At 40.6% G+C, this 14,264-nt stretch overlaps 1 protein-coding gene across 1 annotated transcript in view; it reads left to right on the top strand.

Annotated features, from left to right (window-relative positions):
- Positions 1-14,264, top strand: part of WDR91 (WD repeat domain 91) — a 1,072,555-nt gene that overhangs the window by 874,836 nt on the left and 183,455 nt on the right. The window contains exon 13 of the mRNA XM_044087550.1: positions 1,423-1,588. Within this exon, the coding sequence (XP_043943485.1) occupies positions 1,423-1,588 (166 nt within the window). The remainder of the gene's footprint in view (positions 1-1,422; positions 1,589-14,264) is intronic.

The raw sequence follows: 14,264 nt of genomic DNA, 5'->3' as shown, positions 1-14,264 counted from the left end.
GTTTGTGGATAATTGAGTGGGCAGTGGTGAGCTGATTGAGCAGTAACAGACTGGGAAATTCAAGCCAGTGTAATTTTAGATGAGCAAGGCAGTGATGGGTCCTGTTGGGTGTATTAGCAGCATATTTTGCTATTTTGTTATAGCAGGAATCAAGTAGATGTAAATCAGACGTGCACAGGTTAGTGAAAAGGTGAGAACAGTAGAGGAGAGCAGACAGGAGGTGGGATCTGGCTGTGGCTAGTCCGGGGTTTTGAGTGAGGTAAGGTTTGGCCCTATATAGTGCACCAAGTTTGATGTGAACTTTAATTGTGAGTGATATGTTTATTGAATGTTAGGTTATTGTCTGTTGTGACACCAAGTAATTTTGTTTGGTTAACTGGTTCTGTTATTGTGCCATTAGTGGAGTAGATGGAGCGAGGAGGTGGTTTTGCTTTGGATTTCCTGTTGGAGAATATCATTACTTTTGTTTTGTTTGGGTTTAGGTTAAGGTGAAGTTCATTTATATAATTTTCAATATTTAGAAATGACTTTTGCAGTTTGTCCTGGAGTTCTTGGGGTATGGGAGCAGATCAAATAAGAGTAGCTACGTCAGCATATTGAATAATAGAAGCAGATTTAGTGACCGTGTTTAGACTATTTGTGAATATAATAAAAAGGAGAGGGTCAAGGATGGAACCCTGAGGAACCCCAATGGAGACTGGGAGTGTGGAGAGTTTATTATCCCATTTAGTTGCCTGTTGTCGATTAGTAAGGTAGCTAAAAAAACAGTTGAGAGCTGTAGAATTGAGGTTGAAGGAGGCTAGAGTGTTGAGTAGTAATTGGTGAGATGCTGTATCAAAAGCTTTGGACATATCAAGGAATATAGTAGAGACTAGTTGTCCATTGTTTTTGAGGAGGTTGCTGTAGTTAGTGTACCTTCTGAGGGCTGTGGAGGTACTGTGGTTTGGACGAAAGCTGTTCTGTGAACTAGATAAGAGGTTATTTGTAGTGAGGTAGTCTAGGAGCTGCTTATGAATACATTTCTCTAAGATTTTGGCTAGGGGTGAGAGAATGGCAGTGAGCTGATAATTAGAGAGATCTTTAGATGGGCCTCTCTTGTGGAGGAGAATAATGAGGGATACGTTTCATAGCATGGAGACGTATTGTTCTACAGTGGATCGATTGGTAAGGATAGATACGGGATAGGCGATGAAGCTGGCAGCAGGTGTTAAGAAGTCACTAGGGAGATGGTCAGCTACTAGACAGGTAGGTTTTAATTTTGATAGGAATTTTTTGATATAAGAGGTTTGTATGGGTTTAAAAGAGAAGTAGTTAGGTTTACAGTTAGTAGGGGTAGGCACTGTAACTTGATGTGAAGTATAAACTCATTTCAGGATACTTTTAACTGCATAGTCATCATTTTAATATGTTCTTTTACTTCAGGATTCTGTCACTAGCCTGCAGTCCAAGTGGCACCTCCTTTGTTTGCTCCTCTGCAGCTCCAAGCCTGAACTGTAAGTCTACCGCCATGCCAGATATTGGGGGAAAAGGAATGAACCAGGTTCCAGGCAAGTTGTTACTATGGGATACAAAGGCCATGAAACAACAGGTACTAAAATAGATCTTGCAGCTCCAGGGCACATTTTCTGTAGTCCTTAATTTAGAAAATGAAATGTTACTCATAAAAAATTCTGATTTAGAATTTGAACTCCTACATACGTTTCTCTGCAGAAACATACAGGTGCATGTGAGCACTCAAAGATACTGAGAAAGAAGCAACACCATGGCGTCCATCTGAAATTGTCACACTCATGTCTGGCTAAGTGACATAGACAGATCAAGTCCTGAGTGTGACTAATATGCTCTACGTCATTGGTCCCCAACCACCGGGCCGTGGATCATTTGGTACCAGGCTGCACAGAAAGAATAAAAAAACTTTTTATGTGGGGTGCCTGGCTGTTCAGAAAAAAGTGTATGGTGTATGTATGTGTAGTAGTGTGTTTGTTTCTTTCTGCATGTGTGAGTGACTGCATGCATGAAAGCAGAATGTATGTGTGTGCGAAAGCAGAAGAGACTGTGTATGTGTGTGTATGAGAGAGAGTGAACAGTGAGATTGATCGAGAGGCTATTTTACACTCGCTAAGCAGCGCTTTTGCTGTTTAGTGAGTGCAAAATAAAAATAAATTAACCTAAAAAAAGTGGGTGTGAGTGGGTGTGTGTGGGAGACAGAGTGATACCTGACAGGAGCAGCATCAAGTTAGAGGATTACATAACTCTCAACCTCACCGCACAAGATAGCTGGATAGAGCCTCAAATAATGGGGGACAAACAACCAAAAATAAGGACAGATTTTAAATATTGGTCTTATAAACTTAGAAAGTTTCTAGAACAACAGGGTTTCCATTAGCATGTATTATCTGAACAATATGAAGTCTGAAACTCACCTTTCATTATTTAATGACTTCGCTCCCCACTCATTTACCATAAAACTGCACATTTTATGAGGATGGGACCAAACATAAGAGCGATATTTAAAATCTGTCCTTAATTTTGGTTGTTTGTCCCGTTATTTATGGCTCTGTCCAGATTTCTTGTGCTTTGAGGTTGAGAGGTATAGTCGAAAGGTATGCAAACCTCTTAACTGATGCTGCAGCTGTCAGGGATTGCTCTTACTCTTCACTCTACCCCACACACACACACACACACACACACACACTTGTTTTTGGTTTAATTTATTTTTATTTTATACTCTCTAAACAGCAAAAACGCTGCTTAGCAAGCATAAAATAACAGCTTGATCGCTCTTACTGTTCACTCTCTCTCATATACACATACACAGTCTCTTCTGCTTTCACACACACCTACATTCTGCTTTCATGCATGCATTCATTCACGCATGCAGACAGAACACGCATACACACACACACACACACACACATACACACGCACACGCACTTTCACACTTTTTTCTGAACAGTCTGGTGCTCAGCATAAACATTTTTTTATTCTTTCTGTGCAGCCTGGTACTGGTCCGCAGCCCTATGCTTGGGGACCGCTGTTTTAGGGCACATATACACTAACCTTCTAGAACATGTGCAATTTCATATTAACCCTTTACAATAGCTTTTACTATGCCAAGAGGTGTAAAACAGAAAAAGCATGATGACCAACACAAAGCTTATTTTGTGGGATAGGTAGAGCTAATGTACCATTTTATTAATTTTCTGTGCAAAATTAGCCTGTTTAGATAACCAGTATGTGTACATATGAATGGCAGTGTTTTAGCACTTAGATTAATACGTGACAAATGTTTTATCCCTTTGTTTTAGCTGATAGCCAGCCATCTCTGCAAAGGGTGAAGCAGTGATGCTGTCTTTTAGAAATTAGCAACCAAAATTTGCAGATTTTCTTGGAAAGGATTCAAAAGTTCAGATTTCTGGAACTTCAGAAATCCTGTCTGTTACTTTAGACAAGAATGACTTAGGCTTCGCTCAGGCTGCAACCCCTTTCATTTTGTGAAGATTGGGAGTATAATGAGAACAGTAATGTTTTACAGGGACCAGCAGCTCCTTTAGGCTCGAGGTGACTGATTCAGGTTCTGAGAGTGTATCTTCTGATGGTCCTTTGGGAGAATGTTTTCCTATCACTATATCTAGGATTAACCAGTTATTTCAATGAGAACATCATAATATTCCATTATCCATGATTTGTTACAACTGGAATTTCCTCAACCCACTCCTGTTCCTCCTGTACTTCCAGCATTGCAGAGTATTTTTGTTACAGTCTGTAACGTGCCGACAGCTGGCCTGCAGCTCCTAAGAAGGAAGACAGATTGTATAAAGTTTCTCACTCTTATATATGTTTATTTTCTAATACCAGATCTGGCACTGTAATTTCTTTTCCAAATCCTGCTGTTGCAAAACATTTGGTAAATGCTGATCCCTCCCCTTCTGATAAGGATGTGAAAGCTTTTGATAGATTAGGGGGAAAGTAAATTCTTCTGCCACACTTATTTTTAGAATTCTTAATTGTCAAGCTCACATGCTAAAGCTTTTGCTTGCCTGTCTTGAGAATATGAAAAACATTATAGCCACGATGCCCTCTTCTATGGAAACATCTTCAATTAATTCACTTTGTGCTTCTGTCTCTCAAGTCACTAAACACTCTGAAATTGTATGATTCATATGCTGACTCTTCCAGAGCTGCTGTTATTACAGTTGTTATGAGAAGGTTTGCATGGTTGCCAGCTCAAAAGTTACTTGAGGATGTTAAAGCCAAAAATTTCAGTTCTCCCTTAGATTGGAAATCTGTTTTTTTGGATCATTTGCTCCTGAAGTCCTAAGAAGTGTGATATGAGAGGGAAACGGATTCAGGAAATTACTCCAATTTCTCAGCCTTCCTTTTCCAAGTTTGTTAAAGATTTTGCACATAACATACTTTTTATTAAAAGCAAAATAGGTTGTTCTGTGCCTGGATTACAGTTTCAGTTTTCTATATTACCCTTTTGGTTATCTACTGCTTGAAGGTTGATTATTTGTTGTCAAGATTGCAAGGTATTAACATTTTTCTTTACAAGTGTCTGGAATCCCTCACTTGGGTAAGAGACCTCCTTTACAGACTTGAGTTTCAGGAGAACATTCAAGTCTTGTCTGACTCCTTCTCACAGGACTGGAGACCAGTTTTATCTGAATCCAGGTCTCCTAGTCTCCCTTTCCTCTCCAGCACAGTCTGAATTTGCTTAGGGAGTGGTGTCTGTGTGAGTAAAACTGCAGGGTCTTTGGAACAAAAAGGGCAGACTAAAACATAATCAACATAAAATATGTTTGCAGTCAGAACTGCACTCCTGTCTCAGTCATCTATGGCTCCCTGGGCCATTTCAGGGTATTACAGACAGTACCAGAGTGATGCAGTATATAAACAAAGGGGGCAGATGTTAACCTCTGTGTAGATTAGCCATAGTAAATTGTGATGCAGCAGTTTAGACCAGTCTCACTGTGTTGGCATCTTACATCCCATCAGAACAAACTTTTATGGCATTCAAGGTGAGAAAGACCAGGACAGACCCTCAGGAATGAAAACAGAATCAGGAGGTCTTCTAAGATTTCATCCAGTTGTAACACCTCAAGTAGAGCTTTATGCCTCCATTCACAACAAACAACTGGTAAAATTCTGCTCCAGGGTTCCTTGCAAACAGGCCTAAAAAACAGATGCATTTTCATTTCCTTGGACAGGAATGTCACTGATGTCCAGGGTCATTCTGAATATTCAGAAGAACTCCCTGAAGATCATTGTGGCAACAGTGGAAATGGACAAGTAGCCCAAGCTTCCTCACAGACTGGCCCTACTCTCACTTGACAGGAGTTGTTTGACCCACCCCACTTGAAACAACTTCAACTAACTACTTGGATGATAGAATTTTAATACCATATAGGCACCTGTTTTCAGAGGACATGCAGCAGATATTAAGAGAGACAAAAAATCTTGTTACTAGGAAATGTTATGTTAGCATATGGAAGGGATTTTCTAGTTGGTGCCACTCTACTAACAAGGGTTTAGTCAGGGATTATGTACCACTGGTTTTACTATGTTTTTATGAGTACTATCCCCTGGCCTGCCTTACTCCTTTTGTAAGGTGTATTTGTTGGCTACTTCAGCATCCCTGCACATGGACCCTCCTCTTTCTTTAAGCTGTTCTTGGTAGGAGTTCTGCATTTAAAACCACATAGAATACAGGTGACACCTTGCTGAGATCTTATCTTTATGATGGAACATTTAAATCTCTCTCCTTTTGAATCAGCTCATCAGGCTGTTTTTGTTCACGATTTCATAGAATGTTTCCCTTAGTGCCATGACATCTGCAAGAGAGTATCTAAGTTGCAAGCTCTCATGGTGGGTGGACTTTATTTGGTTTCCATTGAAATAAGATTACTTTAAGAACAAATCATTCCTGCCAGTAGTACTTTCAGAGGTTATTGGGAATCTTGTATCATTCTCCCTGTGTTCTTTCCTGAACATTAAATTTGGGGAGAAAGGATTCTCCATAATCTGCACTAGTGACTCCAGTATTACCTTGACAGAACTAAGTACTTTAAGAAAGCTGTACAGCTGTGTATTTCCTCTGATGGGAAAAAATAGGGCAACCCATATTAAAACAGTTTCCAAGTGGTTGTCCTTTATTCTCTCTTTTTATTATTCCCACCATGGTAAAATACTTCCAGGTAGGTTTAAAGCACATTCTACCAGAACTTTGGCTTCATCAGTGGCATATTGGAAAGGGATGGACTCCAGAAGTATTCTACAGACAGCTGCTTGGTCTTCTGTAACTACCTTTTCAAAGCACTATTAACTAGATTCCTTTTCAGGCTTTGCTTGGACCTTTCTCCAGGAGCTCTTGGATCCTAATCCTTCCTCCTCCCAGGTAGGATAAACTATGGTAATCTACCTATATAGCTAATGCCACTGCAGCAGTAATTTATGATGAACATAGTTCTTTTGAGTAACTTGCACTTACCACAGCAGTAGATGTTCAATGAAATTAATTCTGCAGTAACTGCAGCTTCCCTCCACCCCCTGATTTGCATTTATTTTTTCTAGTGTGCTAGTTATGCATTCTACCTTTTTTCAGGATGGTAGCTACACTCTTTTTACAGCCAAGAAAGTCTTGAAGTATTTTGGTGCCCAGAGTGTTCCTTTCTGTACACTGGAGCTCCAGACTTAGGAGCCTGGGCATATGTGTGCGGCAGGGGCTGAAAGCTTTTGGAAGACTGGACAGACATTATGCCCTTGGCAGGGTATAACCCATATAGCTAAGACTACTGCAGTGATTTAAATGAACATCTACTGTTACGGTAAATGCAACTGGGAAACCTGAACTTTTGGACTCAGCACCGGCACCCACTGTCATTTCAAATTCTAGTACTAAGTTTGTGAAAAGAGAGTTAAATTGGTGGGTGACTCCGTTGTCTCTCAAGCCAGGTCTTCCTTTCTCCCTGCCAGTCACCAGTCAATCTGTAACAAATATGCTTTAAACTTTTCTTCGGAGCTGTGTCCAAGGGACTGATAGTACAGCATCTTTGTAACAAACAAATTCAGTTTAAAACATATACATGCCAATAAAATTATGGCCCCAATAAATGCAGTCAAATAACTGATCCATCTTTGGACTTCAGGTCATCTTTTAATTATCATAGATGAGTACACATTGATGTGATACATAACACACACAAGGGGGAATCAGGTCCTACCCTCTTTGCAGGTTAGTTACGGTAGCCTAGAATCTAGCAGTGCAGTTCAGTTTGTGCCTTTAAGTTACATACATTCTATCAAAAAAACTGTAGCAGACAAGCTGAGGAGGACCAGGACAGACCTTCACAAAGCAAAGTTGCTTACAGGGATCTTCAGGAATTGATCCATCTGTAGGGAACTCCTAAAGTAGATCTGCTTACCTGCAGTCAGAACAGACAGCTAAAAAAATTCTGCTTCATTACTCTTGCAAGCAAATCTGGAAGGTACATGCCTTTTCATACCCATGGATGGGAATGTTCTTGTATGCTTTCCTCCCCTGTCCTCTGATAACCAGAGTTCTTCTAAAGATTCAAAAGGATTCTCCAAAGATAATTGTGGTGACTCCCTTCTGACCCAGGCAACAGTGTTTCTCCCTTCTTTTGAAAATGGCTAAGAGCAGTTACCACAAGCTTTCTCACAGACTGGACATACATACACAGGATATGGAGAGATTGATGCAACCCAGCCGTAAACTTCTTCAGTTGATTGCCTGGATGATAGAAAAATGTGCTTAACAGATGTTTGTATTCTGAGGCTTGTAGCAGGTATTAAAGGAGACAAAGAAACCTGCTACTAGAAGATCATATATAAGTAAGTGGTGAAGATTTTCTAGTTGGTACCAGTCGAAGATACCAGATTCTTTTAATGCTCAGTCTGCCGTGATTCTTTAGTAATATCCTCCGGTCTCTGTTTCTGTTTTACCAGGATTCATCTTTTGGCCATATCTGCTTGTCATCCTGTAGATTACTCGTTTATTTCTAACTTCATGTCAAACTTTGTTTAGAAGAGGTGTTTCATATCCATCCCAACCCCACCCTACCCCCACCTCCTAAAAGACAGCTGTCTCAGTCTGGGGATCTTAATTTTGTATTTTTTTTTTTTTCTTTTTGAATCTGCTCACAAGAGTTATTTGAAGTTCTTATTGTGGGAAAACAATATTGCTCATTGTTCTGATTTGTACAGGATGAGTATCTCTGTGCTCTTATGGTGAGTCATCCCAATCTCGTTTTCACAAAGGTAGAGTAATTTTGAGAACTAGTCTTTCCTTTATGCCTATGGTCTTTTCAGAGTTTACACTAAACTAGGTTATTTATCTCCCTGTTTTCTTTTCAGAGCCAAAAAATCATGGAGAGAGAGTTCTGCACATTATAGATGTCCACTGGCAACTCAGATACTACACTGACAAAAGAAAGATTTTCAGAACTTCTGATCAACTTTTAATCTCCTATGAAGGCAAGGAAAGGGGGCAACCCATGTCTTAACAAACCATTTCCAATTGATTTCCCCCATGCGATTGTCTTTGTCACATAAGACACTTTCAGGCAAACTCAGGGCCTGCTCTATCAGGGCATTCTTCCAACTTTCGAACCAGCTTATCAAGTTGACTTGAAGTTTTTGATATGGAAAACTGTTTTACTAACTGCTCTGACTTTAGCTAGATGTGTTTATTGATTTGCAAATTATAATAGCAATTCAACCCTTTGTTATGTTTTGTAGAGCTAGAGTAACCTTGGGAACTAATCTATCCTTTATACCCAAGATGGTCTTTGAATTTACTTTAAAGCAATCCATTCATCTCCCTGTGTTCTTTACTAAAAAAATACAAAATAAATAAAAAATAAGAGAAAGATAATCTTGTGTGCTTTGGATATCCACAGACAACTCAAACACTACACTGACAGGACAAAAGATTTGTAGAGTTTATCACCTCATTTCATTTGATGGAAAGGAAAACCAGTGTCAAAACAGACAATTTGTAAGTGGTTATCCCATTCAATTGTTGTTCTCACCATGCAAAGACCCTCAGTCTGAAGGTCAAAGCTCACTTTAACAGAGTTTTGGCTATGTCCAGATCATTTTGAAAAATAGTAGACTCTAAAACTCTCCTAGAACAGCAACTTGGTCTTCTGTACACTTTTACTAAACATTACAAGACGGATTTATCCTTCAGAGCCAAAGCAGAATTTGCTACTACTATTCTCCAGAGACTTGTAGACTGTGACACTTCTTTCCAACCTGACTATATAATGACATACATTGACTTTCAGACTTTACATCCTTCAAAAAAATGCATGCTAACATAAATCATGTTATTCTAGCAACTTTCTTGGTTTATAAGTGCAATTTTTAAAATCTATCCCTATTTTTGAGACATTGTCCCCCCATTATTTTAGGCTTCATCTGAGTTTCATATGCCAAGAGATTGAAAGGTATGATCGCTAGTTCAATACAAACACTCTCCCACTACACCTCTTCTCGTTTTATGCTCTTCTTGCTCCCTACTGGATATTATACTATCTATTTCTATCCTATGGTCAAGAAGGGGGGTTCTTATTGTCCCCGTCCCTTTTTTCCCTAGCACACAAGTTTCCAAAGATGGACATTGATCCTTTTGGTTACATATTGCACCATCCTTTTTGTGAGAGGCAGGGAAGTTTTGGATTCTGGCACCAGTACATCTGCCTTTATGGCAGCATGCCCTTGTGCTGCAATGGACATAAGGTACACATGGAAGGTTCCCAAAAACTTACGTATACTAGCCAGAAATTCGATCCTTGTCAGAATATGACCCCTATATCTTTATTTTAATGCAACAGTGATCTATTTGAATATCTACTGCTGTGGTAAGTTTACTTACACATCTGTACTTTTCACTCAAAGGCTTATTTTTTCAGAGGATTTATTATTAAGTTCAGATTTTTCTGATATTTTTTTCTTAATTTTTTTCACTTTCTGCTACCCGAGCACTTGTTACTCATTTAGTAGATTTTTTTTTTATTTTTGTTCTGCTTTATGGTTTTCATTTCTTTGAGAAACTTTCTTTTGGTCCTTCTCCGTGGCATACTTGTCTCGCTGGTTTGATATATAACATTACTGACTCTTGGTCTTGCAGTCACTAAATATTGAACTGACAGTGCAATGGTAAGTGTTGTTGATTCTTCCTATTTCACCCCCCCCCCCCAGCATGAGGGGTGAGTGGAATACATTCACACTAACATGCTAACTGTAGTCACGTGGAAAGGGGTGCTAGAATAACAGATGTGCTGTATCTTTAAGAAGCATTTCCAAGATCTGTGCGTGCATATAAATTCCAAGCACATGTTAACCTCAGCGCCATTTTGAAGGTTCAGCCAGAGTGTTAACATCTATTTGCATGATGGCTACAGTAATTTGTTTATAAGTTAGTTACTTAACCTCATTTATGATGTGTTTGTATACAATAACGCTACTTGAACAAGAAGCCACGATGCTTGCCTGTTTTATCCTGACCTGGCAAGCGACATGGTGCCAGAAGCAGGATGGCAAAGACTATTCTTCAGAGCCATAAGGTGCAGAGGTAATGGCGAAGGCAAACTAAAAGAACCGAGAGCAAAAAAAGGGCCAGAAACAAGTCAAAGGTAAAGAGAACACACATAAATGATTTATTTATTAAAAGAGATAAAACGGAGCATTACAAGGGCATAAAACATATTAAGCAAGTGAATACCACAGAAACGTTTATTAAGCAAACGAGAAGCGTAAAAGGGCTCATTGATCAAACAAAATGTTTGAAACCAAATTATTTGATAAAACAAGCATCAGAAAAGTACCTAAACACCACCGATCTCGGGAACTATCGACCTATTAGCCTGACGAGCCTGGCCTGCAAGGCCATGGAACGTATAATCATGGAACTCATAAACAAAGACATTGATAACCTCCAAACTCTGGATACCACCCAGTTCAGGTTTGTGAAAGGCAAATCATGCCTCCTGAACCTGATCGACTTCTTTGAGGCAGTCACCAAAGCCGTAGATGAGGGTAAGGGGGTTCACACAGCCTACCTTGACCTCGTCAAGGCTTTCGACACCATCCCCCATTCTGGAATTATAGCTAAATTAACTAAACTAGGTGTAAATCCCTACGTCACAAGATGGGTTGCCAACTGGCTCATTGACAGAACCCAAACTGTAAAGTTGCAGACTCCAAATCTGACCTCAAAGCAGTGACAAGTGGAGTACCACAGGGTTCTGCCCTGGGACATCTGTTTGGTATGTACTTCTCTGAAGTACAGGCTAACACAGAAGGCCTCTGGCTAACGAAGTTCGCAGATGACTGCAAACTAGGAGCCATAGTCAAGTCCCCAAATGATGTAGACATCCTACAGAAGGGCCTTGCTGAGACCGATGCCTGGTGTCAGAGCCATGGCCTCAAGCTCAATGCCAAAAAGTGCAGTGTCATCCCCTTTGGTAAAAACTCTGTACCTATGAATTACCACATAGGCAGCAATCTACTTAACACCGAATGCGTGATAAAGAGACCTTGGGACCCAGGTGGACAGTTGTCTCTCCTTTGATAGTCACATTGCCACAGTAGTCAGGAAGTCCTTCTACGTGGCACACCTCATCATAAAAGGGTTCTCATCCAGGAAAAAAGAGGTCATTGTTCCCCTCTACTCGACACTCATTAGACCCATTATAGAGTACAACGCCCCTTTTGGAATGTACCTCACAAGACATCTGCAGCAGCTGGAAAGGCCACAGAAGTACCTCACAAAGAGGATTACTGGCCTCAAACAAATGCCCTACACTGACCGCCTCAAAAAACTCCAGCTTTACTCCGTAGCATATCACCTACTCCGAGGTGATCTCTGCCTAACATATAAAGCTATGTCAAACCCAGAGCTGTTGGACATGCTACACCTAAAGAAATCCCAATCCCTCTGAGCTACACGCTCTAGGGACCTAAACCTTGTCACCACAATAAACAGGACATGCTGGAGGGATAGATTCCTGTCCCATAGACTTCCCATACTCTGGAATAGGCTACTCATCTATGTCAAGCAAAGTTCTTCATTAGCACTCTTCAAGAAAAATCTTTTTGAGTTGATGGAAAATAGGAAATACACCCCGGGGATTACTTCTGTGTCTCTGCTCGACAGTGGCACAGGAAAATAACTTACTTGGTTGGCATAAGCCAGGGAACCTTGTTGGCTAGGCATAGGCCTTTGGGCCAATAGCCTAGTACCTACCTATGAACCTATAAAGGGTTCAGAATTACCTCAGAATTGTAAAACAAGCATTTTTAAAGTGAAATGAGTATGTTTAGAGTTAAAAATGAGCACAAGAAAGTATAATGAGCATGAAAAGAGATTAAATGAGCAAATCGAATATAACAAAAGGGCATATAGGGCACATTGAGATACGACTATACTAGAAAGAGCAGAAAAAGACACATTGAGTGTAAGTAAAGCAAAGGTGACTGCATGTTTTTTTGTCAAATTTCTGTGTTTTGGCACAAATTGCTACTTCGCATTGATTGAAGCCTTGACTAGCATAACTAGAGTTGTTCAAATATCTCAGTGTGTAAAAGTGTTTACAGTGTGTACTTTTTACTGTGCATTTATTCCGAAGAGTTTGTTGTGTGCAGTGTGCAACTATTTGGTGAAGTGCAGTCATTTCAAAAGTTTCTTGTGCCTGGGTGTGTCTGTTTGCAGAGTGCCGCTGTTACAGACTGTCTCTTGCACTGTACAGAGTTGTCTGGCAAAGTGCAGCCATTTTGAGGACGTTACAGTGTGCTCTGTACTGTTTATTCACAAATTGTTATTATTTTTGAGGTGTTTCTCACTCTGAGCTTCTTCTGCCCATTACATTTGCAAAGTGCAGTTGCTTCGAGACAGTTCATTCATAAAGTGCTATTACTTTGAGATAGTGTATTCGCAAGGTGTCATCATCTTCTTTCGGCTGTTCCCATTAGGGGTCGCCACAGCGGATCATCTGTTTCCATTTCTTCCTGTCCTCTGCATCATGCTCTTTCACACTAACCGTCTGCATGTCCTCTCTCACCACATCCATAAACCTTATCTTAGGCCTTCCTCTTTTCCTCTTCCCTGGCAGCTCCATCCTTAGCATCCTTTTCCCAATATACCCAGCATCCTTCCTCAGCACATGTCCAAACCAACGCAATCTCACCTCTCTTGCTTTGTCTCCAAACTGTCCAACCTGAGCTGACCCTCTAATATACTGATTCCTAATCCTGTCCCTCCTAGTCACACCCAGTGCAAATCTTTACATCTTTAACTCTGCCACATCCAGCTCTGACTCCTGCCTTTTCGTCAATGCCACCGTCTCCAACCCATATAGCATAGCTGATCTCACTGCCCTCTTGTAGGCCTTCCCTTTCACTCTTACTGGTACCCGTCTGTCACAAATCACTCCTGACCCTCTTTTCCACCCATTCCACCCTGCCTGTACTCACTTTTTCACTCTCTTCCACACTCACCATTACTCTGAACTGTTGATCCCAAGTACTTAAACTCATCCACCTTTACCAACTCTACTCCCTGCATCATCACCATTCCTCTACCCTTCCTCTCATTTACACACATGTATTCTGTTTAGCCCTGCTGACCTTCATTCCTGTCCTATCTAAAGCATATCTTCACCTCTCCAAGATCTCCTCAACCTGGACCCTACTCTCACTACATATCACAATGTCATCTGCAAACATCATAGTCCACGGGGCCTCCTGTCTGATCTCATCTGCCAACCTGTCCATCACCACTGCAAATAAGAAAGGGCTCGGAGCTGATCCTTGATGTAGTCCCACCTCCACCTTAAACGTATCTTGTCACTCCCACCGCAGTCCTCACCAATGTTTCACTACCCTCGTACATATCCTGTACCATTCTTACATACTTCTCTGCCACTTCTGACTTCCTCATACAATACCACAACTCCTCTCTAGACACCCTGTCATATGCCTTCTCTAAGTCCACAAAGACACAACGCAACTCCTTCTGACCTTCTCTGTATTTCTGCAGCAACACTCTCAGAGCAAATATTGCATCTGTAGTGCTCTTTCCTGGCATGAAACCATACTGCTGATCACTAATCATCACCTCCTTTCTTAACATAGCTTCCACTACTCTTTCCCATAACTTCAAGCTGTGACTGATCAATTTTAACCCTCTATAGTTACTGCAGATCTGCACATCACCCTTATTCTTAAAGATAGGTACC

The sequence above is a fragment of the Protopterus annectens genome, chromosome 11.part0, assembly GCF_019279795.1.
Source record: "Protopterus annectens isolate FY-2018-M chromosome 11.part0, PAN1.0, whole genome shotgun sequence".
NCBI classification, from domain to species: domain Eukaryota; kingdom Metazoa; phylum Chordata; order Ceratodontiformes; family Protopteridae; genus Protopterus; species Protopterus annectens.
Note: the sequence above shows the minus strand (reverse complement) of the source record. Positions and strands in the feature narration are given on the sequence as shown.